At 41.0% G+C, this 12,491-nt stretch overlaps 1 protein-coding gene across 20 annotated transcripts in view; it reads right to left on the minus strand.

Moving 5' to 3' along the window:
* ROBO2 (roundabout guidance receptor 2) overlaps window positions 1–12,491 on the minus strand; it is a 1,374,514-nt gene that overhangs the window by 107,500 nt on the left and 1,254,523 nt on the right. For all 20 annotated transcript variants that reach the window (XM_068270504.1, XM_068270514.1, XM_068270503.1 and 17 more), the window contains one exon: window positions 3,941–4,065. In XM_068270504.1, coding sequence (XP_068126605.1) covers window positions 3,941–4,065 — 125 coding nt within the window. The remainder of the gene's footprint in view (window positions 1–3,940; window positions 4,066–12,491) is intronic.

Genomic DNA, 12,491 nt, shown 5'->3' on the forward strand with positions numbered 1-12,491 from the left:
TCCCTAAATGTCCCCTCCCTCATATCAACAATTGGTCACCTAGACCAAAAGTTTCACTTTTGCTCCAGTTTTCCCTACTCTGCACTTGATCAAATGTGTCCTAGAATGCTATATTTTAGAACAGACAACGATCAGATGTATCAAGGCAGAAACAAGGTAGACTGGACCAAAAGCAAAGCAATTGCCTAAAGCGGCCAATCAGATTTGAACAGTTCAATGGCTGTTATAAGCAACTTTTGCTCCGGTTTTCTTGGCACCTATGTTGGTAAGTCAGTTCTGGTATCTTGCCCTACTATCATTAGTTTGGACCTGGTACACCTGAGGTTATCTGCAGCCAACTTTTAGAGGATCGATCTTTCCAACCGATTTCCATATCAGTAAATGGTGAACTGGGGTCGCCAGACCAACCTACACATGTGTATGATGGCTCTCCTCTCCAATCCTTTATATGTGCAGGACCAATGGATACTGTATTTATGATTTCGTCTTAAGGAACTAATCTTTTATTGGTCATTTCTAACTCATCAGCAGAATTCACTCATGATCAATGGGAAATCTCATAATTCTGATCATCCAGCGATTGGGCGTTAGTATTGGTTTGTGTGTACCAGTCAGCTATATTTCTCTGGACAAAACTACAGACATTATGCATAAAAAGAAATGAACTCCTACCCTAGCTAAAGAGAAAAACAGAAATATATGGAAATGTAGCCTTACAATAAAAAAAGAAAATTGTGGTCCTGAAATATAATACACAAAGATCAGTCGGATTGGGGGCTTTTGGAGCCAATTATACACTGTCACAAATACCGGTATAACTCTTTTGTGCTCGTTTCTTCTTGTATTCTTGCAATACAGATAATGGATCAGATGCACAAAGCAGATTTCCAATGTAACAACACAGTCGTGTTTCACGGCTAGAAACTGCTTCCTCAGAGGCACACAGTATATAACAAATGAGGTGCGCACAAGATAGTATATACCAGTCTGTGATACCAGCAAACAAAATTCAACTCGATAATCGGAAAACAGGAAGGACGCCGGTTTCTGCAGCACACTATCAAGCAGGATTATGTTTGCTGGTATCACAGACTGGAATATACTACCTGCAATGTTATATTGTAAACCTGCTGGGTGCCCCTGATCAATTATCTGTATTGCAAGAAAACAAGAATAGATCAAACAGGGCAACTGCACTTCCAATAGTCCATCTTACTCCCAGTAATATGGACAGTACCCTAAAAGAATAAATAAAAAGGCACACATAGTGCCCAATACTGTATGTGCTGGGCGGAGCAGGATCATGCTGACACTTCAACCAGGAAGATGGCAAGCCAGGAGTGGTCGCACTACCCTGAGTTCCGCGGCCAGGGTTTGTTCTGCCTGTTACTCTGTCGGCTTGAGGTATAAAAAAGACTTCTTTTATCCAGATTCCGGTGACTATCTGGAGTTATGTACAGATTCATATCTGTGATACGCAGTGTGCAAGAAATATTCCGGTGAGTGGACTCACGAGGGGGGACTGTTGTCCTGTGTCTGTCAGGTGGTGGCACGTCCCTGTGGAGTGCAACACGCGGTGGAATTTGTGTTTTAAACAGAGTATTGGGCACTATGTGCATCTTTTTATTTATTCTTTCAGGGTACTGTCCATATTACTGGGAGTAAGCTGGACTATTGGAAGCGCAGTTGCCCTGTTTGATCTATGCATATATGAAGAGCGAGGTGACTCTTTTTTCCAACTGCGATCCCCTGATTTATAACTTGTTGGTGTTTGTGGAGCGCAGTATCTTTTCCTCTTTTGGCTTATTGGTAAGAAAACAAGAATAAAAGAGTGATACCGTTATTTGTGACAGTGTAATTTGGGGGCCCCCCAAACCGACTGATCATTGTATATAAAGAGAAAAAGAAAAATCTGCAAAAAAGGAAAAAATAAAGGCTATCTGCAGAAGTTCATCCAATTTTGGTACAAAGACATCTGAAAAAACCTCAATATATCACCATTGCATTTCAAATTTCCTCATTAAATAGGACCATAAGCACCTTTCATTGCAAGATGTCGTTTACGACAACTGCTGGAAATAGTCTCTGAATATCTAGATTAGAAAAAAAACATATGCATACTTCGCTGCTAAGCCCAATAAATTATTTTAATGTCAGCCTGAAAGCAATCTAACCCAAAATAACTTTTCCCTAATGCCTCCATTGTAATTACACTTTCTGATGTAGTCCATAAAAAAACTGCTAGCATCAATTTGAATTTTTGCTTTATTTAAAGGCAGCAGATAATAATATTCTCAATGGTTTTTGACTGCTACCGGCGTTCAGCAAAAAAATTAATCATATGTTAATCGGCTTTAAATCTAATATGTAGAATGCAAAATGCTCATGCCATCAAGATGAATTTATTGCATCGGTAAGTATTGACAGAGGTGAAGCTGAGGTTAATATCTGCACAGGGGTTAATAAATCCTGATGCAATATTGATCTCGCCAAATAAATATACACATAATGACTATGTATTTTGGGATCTTACATTTGCACAGAGGATAATCTGCTGGAACATGTCAAATTCCCTGTACTAGAGATAAAAAATAATAGGCTTGTTCGGCTCAACTTTAGATGATATCACTTTGTAAACAGATTGAAAAATATCAATAGACGTCAACCGATTAAATTAAATTAAATTCTGGCTTTTTTTTTTTTACGTTCAGATTTTTAAAAGATGTCCATTTTTGAAACACAAAGATTCTTGTTGTCAGTTATAAACATTATTTGTGCTAAATTAGAAAAATAAAAAATAAAAACAACTTTGCACATTTTTCTTTAGATTCTGAAGATATTTTATGTCTGAAAATACTAAAGCCCATGTAATAGTTTAATTTGTTTAACCTTTTTTTGACCATATTTTGTTTTATTTAATAGAAAATAAATTTACATGAAAAAGACCAACCCTTTTATGTTTAGCAATAAAGGCCCATATGCAATTAACTTGTTCTCCTGAGTTTTCTCCTAGGTGATATGTTTGTACCTTGTCGATAAAATGCCCTTTAACTGCTTGCCGACCGCTCCACGCTGATTGGTATGAACGGCCTTCTATGGGGCTAGCAGGAGATTGCGCGCGCTGATGCGCACATCTCCGCTTGGAAGGCGGAGCGCGTCTCCCAGCGGCTGTTGGCTGTTAGATGGCGAAACCGCCGTCTAATTACCCCATACAACGCTGTGATCTAAGGCAGTGCTGTACTGAGGAAAGCCGTGTGACACAGCCGTCCCCTCCATAGGCTGGGGAGTGATCGGCTGTCATAGGCTGAAGCCTATGACAGCCGATCACGCTGATTGGCTGACAGGGGGAGGGAGGGGACAATATAAAATAAATAAATAAATAGACACATTTATTCAAAAAATAAAAAAAAAATTATAAAAAAAATAAACAACTGGGGAGCGATCAGACCCCACCAACAGAGAGCTCTGTTGGTGGGGAGAAAGGGGGGGGGGTCACTTGTGTGCTGAGTTGGACGGCCCTGCAGCTAGGCCTTAAAGATGCAGTGACCATTTTAGTAAAAAAATGTCCTGGTTACTAGGGGGGGTTAACACCGCGATCCTCAAGAGGTTTTTAAACCACCAGCAAACAAGAAAGATTAAATTAGATAGAGATTTTTATCCATCTAATATTTGCTACTTTTTTCATTGCAGAAGCTGAAATGTATTTTAAGGGGAAGATAGAGAATTATTTTCTAGGAGAAAATGCCAAAAGCATATGGCCTAGAAAGGAAAATGACATTTTCTAAAAAAACACAGAAACAGAGAATTATACACATACGTGTTCCCTCACACACACATGCCGTCAGTATTGCCACCAGTTTATGACTCAAGGCTTTTACTATTACTTTTCTTTCACTGATGGAATTTTTGTTGCCGTTTGTAGAGAAGGAAATAGCTTTACCCTGTAGTCTTGAATAATTCCATTCTGGTGATCGGAAGGGGGAGGGTCCCAGGAGACGCTGATACTTGTGCTGTTGTTGCTCCCGACTGTCTGAACGGTGACAGACTGTGGTGGAGCACTTGGGGCTACAGCAGGTGAACAAAAAAAATAGGAGAGAGACATTAATCCTTCAGGCTGAAAGCTCATTTTTAGTAAGCTCATGTATATCCAGGCAGGCAGAGCCCTTAGCTTGTGTTCCCTGCAGACCTGAATATGCAAACATAGCAAGCTAGCGAGTTTGAAATATTAGCTGTGGCGATAACATCTGTTTAATAAAGGGACAACATTCTGCTTATTTGTTCTTCAGCAAAAATAAATCCGCTCGTTTATTAACATTGTACACATTTTCCTATTCCGTATTTATCTTCTTGCCACAGAGTATCGCGATTAGAGAGCATGCTTAATATTGTATGTTTATTTTAATTGTGTGCTCATTGTAGCAAATCCTGATCTTCCAACACATTTATAATGCGGGGTGCTTACAGTTTGTATATTCTGATTTTATTGTAACCAGACGATATTCTAGTGAAATAGGAAAAAAACTCAATTCACTTGGTGGACAGAGTCTGGACAGTGCAAGTTAAAGCAAACCTGAAGCGAAAAAAAAACAAAAAAAAAACTCATGAGATAAAGAATAGTATGTGGAGTACGGATAATGAACAGAACATTAATATCAAATGAAAAAGTATCATATTTTTATTTTCAGTTATATAGCTATCTATCTATCTATCTATCTATCTATCTATCTATCTATCTATCTATCTATCTATCTATATATATAGTATAGGTGCAGTTTTAAAACAACCCCACTCTGTATTGTAAGCTATAAAACAAAGCAGAAATAATGATCCTTTGAACTTTTGTGCAGTAAGGGCGCGTTTCCACTTGAGCGGAAACCGCAGCGAATCCACAGAGTTTCCCCGCAGGTGAATAGTGTGGGGAAACTCTGCCATAGGGTGCAATGGTAACGCCGGCCGAATCGCTACCGCTAGCGATTCAGCCGGCTTTTCCATCCGAATCAGCGTGGAAGGCTGCGGATCCCATAGCCGTGCATGGCACAGCTGATGGGATTCGTCTGCTTTCCCCACAGACCCAGAAGAGCCGTCTCGCAGACGCGCGCCGCTCAAGTGGAATCGTGCCCTAAAACCTTATCTCAAGCTGTCTCTCACTATTTCTCGGCTTTTTAAGTGCCTCAGAAAACAGAACTGTATTCAAGCCAGTGGGATCGAATAGCTCAGAGATGCTCTTTTGCAAAGATAAGAACTGAAGTTTTCTTTAACGCCTCCCTGTACTGCAAAACAATATGAGATTTTTTTTTGCTACTAATGTTCTATTTCTTACCTGTACTAAACATACAATTCATTATCACATAAGTTTATATTTACGTTTGCTTTGCCCTGTGCGCACGCTACTTTAAAGTCGGCTGACGCTGAGACATCTCATCATGTCACATGTCACCTCGGGTGTCCTTTAAGTTCTCCAGTGAAAGAGAAGAAGAAAGAGGGACAGCAGAGGAGTAGAGAGAGAAGACAGGAGTGTAGAGGGGAAGAGATCAGAGGAGTAGTGAGGTGAGGTGGAAGAGAGAGAAGAAGAAAAGAGAGGGAGGGCAGGAGAAGGGAAGAGCAGGGAACAGAGGGAGAGGGTAGAAAAAGAGCAGAGGAGAGGGTTAGAAAAAGAGCAAATGAGAGGAGGAGAGGAGAGAAGAAGAGAACAGAAGAGGAGGGGGGCACAAAGCAGAGAAAGGACAATGGAGAAGAAAGAAAAGGTGAGAAAAGACAAGACAGGAGAAGAGAAGAAAGCAGAGGAGAGGAGAGAAATTACAAGAGTGGAGAAGGGAAAATAAGAAATAAGAGGAGAAGAGGGAAAGGAAACGAGAGGAGAGTAGGTGAGAAGAAAGCAGAGAAGAGGAGAGAAAGGAAAAGAGTGGAGAGGGAAAGAGAAGACAGCTGGGTAGGATGAGGAGTGGGTAAGGGAAAGAAGGGAGTATATGGGGAGTAAATGAGAAGAGAGTAGGGATGAGAGAGGCGCATCGCATAGAGAAGGAGAGAAGTAAGTACCGGTAATGGAATGAAAAAATAGAAACTAGGGGCAAAGAGATAGGAGAAAGGAAAACATGAGAATGTACAAGAGGAAAGAAGGAAGAAGGTCAACAAAGAGGAGCATTAATATCTAAGTGTAAAGTGAAACAGACATTCCCAGTGTATTTGTATTTTATATCGGACAGGATGTGATCCATCCAAAAGTACTCTTTAATCAGTTTCACAAAATCGAATCAATACCTGATCTGCACAGCGCAATCCCTGCACACAAAAATATCTATTGATTTCTTGTTTTCATCCTCTGAAGTTTTTCCCCCACCAAGGCCAGGCTGAGCGAGCGAGCGCAGTAACTAACAAAGGAAGAGCAATAAAGAGCCGCGCCGGAGGAAAGTCAATCCTCGGCTCTCTAATTTACAGGCTCTGATCTTCAGACTTCCTATAGACAAGGTATTTGTCTGGAAAAGAGGGTACAAGTGGCGCATTTGATGAGGAGTCACCAGCTTTTATTTTCTTGTGGCATCTAATAGCGACCCCTTTTTACCTTCCTGGTTGCCATTATTTTATTGTATTTTACAAAGTGAAACATTGGCTTGTTACGTTTTCTACAATATATGTCATATACAGTGTAGTAGATCAGTTGGTGCGCTATAGAACTAAACCTGCTACACTGGGCTGTTTAGATTTTTCTGTATCCATTTTCTTGCCATTTTCTCTGGGGTGTATTCATACATTTTAAAGTTTATGAACAGTTTCCAAAACGACGAGCTCATTTTCTTCCTGACCAAGGTAAACAGTGCTCACTTTTCATAGAAAATTAAGCTTAAAGTGAATCTGAAGCCTAAATTAAAAAAAATAAATAGAAAACAGATACTTACCTGAGGAGAGGGAAGGTTGTGGGTCCTAATGAGCAGTCCCGTTCATCTCATGGTCCCCGTGTTCCATCGCTGGATACCTGGTTCAAATCTCTTGCTGCAGGAGGCTTCCGAAGTCTACAAGAGCCCGCGCATGTACAGTACGGAGTGGCCCGTCTTCAGGATCACGCAGGCTTCTGAAGATTTCTGAACCCTCGGGCAGCAGGGGAGAGAAGTCTATGACCGATTGGGTGGACACTGCTAAGGGGGGAGCCAGCGGTGAAACACGGGGACCGTAGGGCCTTCCCTATCCTTAGGTGAGTATCTGTTTTGTTTTATTTTGGCTTCAGTCAGACTCCCTTTAAATACCCCACCCCCCCTCCCTTTTGCTTGTGTCCTGAGTGACTGGAGTCGGTAGATTTAGAGTAAGGATGAATTCTAAGAAGGGAACCTTAACGCTGGTGAATTGGTCCAGCACAAAATCTCTGCAGTCTATTTTGGAAGCTAAGATCCTGCATTATAACAGCCCAGTTGTTTTCATTACTACAAGAGTTACGGCTTGTTGTGAGTGTGTTTTTTGAGTTCAGACGGTTCATGATTGTTTCTATGTGAATTGACCACTTCACTCTGCACCTACTTTACTCTTATTTAAAACCTACTAGGATGACCATGGCTTCCTTTGTCTGTGTAGTTATCATGTGACACATATGCAGCATTTTAATTGCAGTGCAAATTGTTTGTAGGGCAATGTTCTTATTGTAATATCAAAGAGAGGGACACAGTGGAGGCAGAGGTGGCACAGAGGGGGACACTGGAGGCACAGGGAAACATAGGTGACACAGATGGTGGTGCTAAAGGCACAGTGGAGGTACAAGGGACAGTGAGGGCACAGTGTTCTGACTTAGGAATGGATTTAGGTGAAGAATGAAGAAGAAGACCCAATCTAGGGATTACCAGTACTGGACGGTAAGGTCATTTACTATGAAGCTAAATGAATTTAACTTCATTGTCCTTGAAAAAGTGTACAGTACGCATTGGGAAATGGCAGCCTGGCATTTCCTTGAGCAGATATTTTGCTTCCATACAGGTCCTCTTTAGTACTTTGTGCCAACTTGACACTAGGCTGCTGATAGGCTTAGAAGTTTGGCTTTTGTGCATGCTTCTTCAGCCTTCCTCTCTCATCAAACTTGTATTTTCAACTCAAGTATCATCACTGTGAGGATCTCACTCTTATTCTAGAAGCCTGAAGTGATTACAAGTCATTTAATTACACACCTGCACGGCTGACATACAAAAAATAACCCAGCGATAAACTGTGTGCTTGCCTCTTTTGATAGCCTATTCCACAATATAAAGAATTCTAAAACCTAAACTGTACATTGGTAACTCTAAAATGGACATTCCTCTTACTAAATAAACTAGCCTTAGAATCCAGCCCAATGTGGCGTAGTGCAGGAGTCTATTTTGCTCATCTCAATCTCAGATTATAATTGGGCGAGTGTGGAGATTCACATTCACTCCACAGAGATGAATGGAGGGCATCAGCTGATCGCATCCTAAACCTTGGAGTAGCAACACGTGGAGATTCATCCATGGCAGGTTCTGAAGTCAATCGAGATAGGTTGTCCAAACGCTTAACTGCTCACAACAGTTAAACCACCAGGGGGTCAACCAGTCAGCACCTGGGCTCAGAGGGGGTGCAGACAAACGTGTTCAAATTAGAAAATGACCGGGTCTTCGCCTAGATTGAAAAGCTATAAAAGCTCAATTCTTTATTGTATCACAGCACAGCATAGGTACAAACAACATTTCGGCACGTGGGCCTTTGTCAAGTGCTGAAGTCCAGCCTCGTCCCCGGCAAGTGTCTAAAAATGGACAAAGCCTGAAAAGTGAATCCTTTCAATCTTCTATGAAGCAGAAACCTGTCTATTGGAACCAGTATTAGTTTAGATAAAAAAATATTAATTTGTTCTATACCGTGTGTCTGAGCAATTACCTTGGTAACTCAAGTGTTACTTAGGTAACAAGGGTTGCACTGCACTACAAAACTGTTGTAAGTACCAATAAAATTGTTGTAACTGCATCTCACACCAGTGAGGAGAGATGCTCTCGGCATAAATGTCATAGTGGACAGCATCACAGACACAAGGGAAGCTTTTATTCTTTAACTGACTGTATATGTTATTTTGTTATTTATATGTTATTTTGTGGGCCACTGAGGAAGCAGTGGTCTAGCGCAAAACACGTGTCAGACCATTATTTGGGACTCTGCATGTTGCAGTTGAATCCTTGATCTGTATGAATCTGAAAATTTGTACAAGAATTAAATGCAATGCTTTTTTGACAAGCAATCCAGTGTTTTAGCGCTATTTAATTTCCCAATCTTTAAACTTTTGGTGTAATTATATGTTAACAGAGGGAGGATCCCACTTCATCTTGGTTATTAAAAAATGGTTGCCTGCTACTAGAGATGGGCGAACAGTTTGGCTGTGTTAGCCGAACTGTTCGGGCTGCCCAATCTGTCATTTATCTATGCCTCTTACTACTTCCGGGTCGCAATGACCCGGAGTAGTACGTCTGCGCTGCCCGGCACTTTCTGCGCATATGCGTGACGTCATGAGAGAAAGTGACCCGGAAGTAGTAAGAGGCATAGATAAATGACAGATTGGGCAGCCCGAACAGTTCGGCTAACACAGCCAAACTGTTCGCCCACCTCTACTTGCTACCTATGCATATATGGCAATTTTAACGCAATTATTGCAAATTTCAAGCAAAAGTAGAATTTTTCTTTAACAACATTATTTCCTTGCAGTGATCACAGCACTTAACAGCAAGGGTTTGGGTTAGGGACATATTACTACTGCTTCTTCATATTTCTTTGTGAAGCTGGCAGATCTGTCAACCCACAAGTTATCACCCAGACCTGACATATTTGTTTTTGGGGAAGTTGGGTTTTAATCCACTCCATAGCTGTGGGTAGAACCTCTACTATCAAACTGTCTGAAAGATAGACTGTCAACATTGTCCACCACAGCTAGTCAGGTTTGCCTTTTGTTTTTCAAGCTTTAACTGACTTTTATCTATACTTTTTTGTCATGGGCAATGCTCATCTGTTCTGTCTGACAACATGATAAAGAGACCATTTTGAACTAATATATGGAAGTGACCATTTGTCACAGTAGCCAATCAGATCCTAGTTGTGATATTTTTTCAGTGAACAGTGATAGTGGGGTAGAGGAGAACTAAAAAACAAAAATATTTGCCAAGTTCAGGTTTTTTTTGTTTTGTTAAATAAAAGATACAAGGTGGTGTCAGGCCCAGAGGGTACCCCAAAGGTTGTATGCAATTCATTTTCAGTGGATAATATAACAGTCAAAATTGGGTCAGTTATCTTCTGCAGCTAAGGTCCACTGCTGATGCCATCCCACCCAACAGAATTTCCAAGGTGTCTCCCAGGTGTCTTTGCAGGATGGGGGCATGTCAAACACTAGAAAACAATATACCGTACTCTATAACAAGGATAAGGTCAGCGTTCATAAGTTTTACTGTGCAGTATAACTATAACGTCTAATATTATTTCTCATTACATTAACTTTATTTTAGATTTCTAGTCTTTTGATAAATAAAGTAGAATGTAAAACACTCTCTGTTTTAGTCAGGCTTATGTACAGGAAAACTAAGGGAAAAAACGAATCTACAAGGTAAAGCTCATCCATAATTCAATCAGTGGAGTGTGATGGTAATGGGTGATTGTTATGGAAAGGGATGGGTACAGGGATCTGTAGAACTGCATCTCCTGAAGAATGATGCCACATCGAGCTACATAACTTAGAAGGCATGGTTCAATCACAAGAGTGATAAAAAAAAAGTCAATAGTGTTGGTGTTCAGATTGAGGACCACATGGTTCAGCCATATTAAGCACCGTTTCAGCACTGGACAGCAGGATGTTTCATTTAGCTCTGATACTTCCAGATTCTAAGCTGAGAGAAGGAAGTATCAGAGCTACATGGAACGCATCCAGTCCAAGGGGTGAATGTGGCTGTTTAGGTTCCAGAACCACATGGTCCCAAATTCAAACATCAACACTTTTTTTCCACTCTGCAATGAACCATTTAACTAGAGTTCTACTTTAATCAATGTAAAAAAACATAAAAATCTGGAGGTAGCACAGCTTTCCCATCTACAATCCCTTTTATAGGACCCAACAGAAATCAAGCGCCAGCTTCTAATATATATACTGCTGCACCAAAAGAGACACACAAGATGGCGAAATTTTTCTCCAGTGGCCTCTATCTATCCTGCCTCTCCAACGGCAATATAAATTAAAGGACTTGCCTTGGAAGGCTGCAGTTATTAAATAGACCGCATTGCAAAACAACATTTTTTAAAGCATTTTCTCATTTCCCTTGCCGCTGGTTTGGTGGAGACAACGGGCCCGAGAGTTGACAGGTCAATTATTTCACTACTGAGCTGGCTTCCACAAATGTGCAAGAGTCCAAATCGCTGCTCATCTTTTTCTAGGGTGACCAAAGTGGATTCCATTTGTTACTTCGGCAAGGCCAAAGTGGTGGGAGATGGATGCCGGCCGGACGGTGACAAATGCCGTCTTCCCGATAAGAAGTCTAACTATGGAGAAATTAATTTTTGAATGGTGGCTTTGAAGTACCATTCCATATAAAAAGTAATCCAATGAAAGCTGGCCCTGTTTGGAAGGTGTCAACTACCTTTGATTTGTTCATCTCGCTCCCCGCGGTTTTTATTTGAGGCAGGCTGCCGGCTCTCAAGAGATTGCTATTTTTATTTGAAAGAAAGTGTAAACTGACAATTTGTGTTGAGCTATTTTCTAAGCTTAGCTACAGCCTCTCTCCATAAAGGAAACACTGCTCAATCAATGCTGGCTCTGCTTTTACTGCACGGCGGAGGCGGTGGAGGAGACTTGCGAAGATGAAACAAACGTGCCTTGTTTCAGTTTATGGGCCAAACACAAATAAACAAAATAATTACGCAAGGTGTTTAAGCCTCGAGCTCAGGCATAGTTTTCATACGCATTGAGTAAAATATTATTTTTAATGAACTGTGCGCAAAAGACTTCTGTGAAATCTATTAGTAGTGTCATGATCTCACCTGTGGCATCTTTGGTTTCTAAGGGCTGGTGCACACCAAGAGCGCTGCTGAGAGCTTTTAAAAATGCTAGTGCTTCAAAAAGCCCTTGGATAATGTTTTGAATGGGATTGATTATGCCAGAACGATGTGATTTTTCCCCAAACGCAAACATGGGTCCTGCAGCATTTTGGAGGCAATTGCGCCTCAATGTAGAGTATAGGAACAGTGGAAAATCGCTCTAAACAAACAAATCGTACTGAACAAAAGCTGTTCACTTCCAGTTCAAAGTGTACAAAAAGTATAAAATCGCTAAACCAAAATGCTCTAAAAATCGCTAGGCATAAATAGAAAATCTTTAGGCACATGTCTGGTATCGCTTATAAAAATCACTTCAAAAACGCTTAGGGCCCATTCTCACCTGAGCGGGAATCGCGCGATTCCCGCTCACGGCAAACCGCTAGCGGTTCTGCAAGAACCGCTACACAATGTAGCTAGTGGCAGTGTTCTCACGCGCTGCA

Source organism: Hyperolius riggenbachi, chromosome 2 (assembly GCF_040937935.1).
Source record: "Hyperolius riggenbachi isolate aHypRig1 chromosome 2, aHypRig1.pri, whole genome shotgun sequence".
Classification (NCBI taxonomy): domain Eukaryota; kingdom Metazoa; phylum Chordata; class Amphibia; order Anura; family Hyperoliidae; genus Hyperolius; species Hyperolius riggenbachi.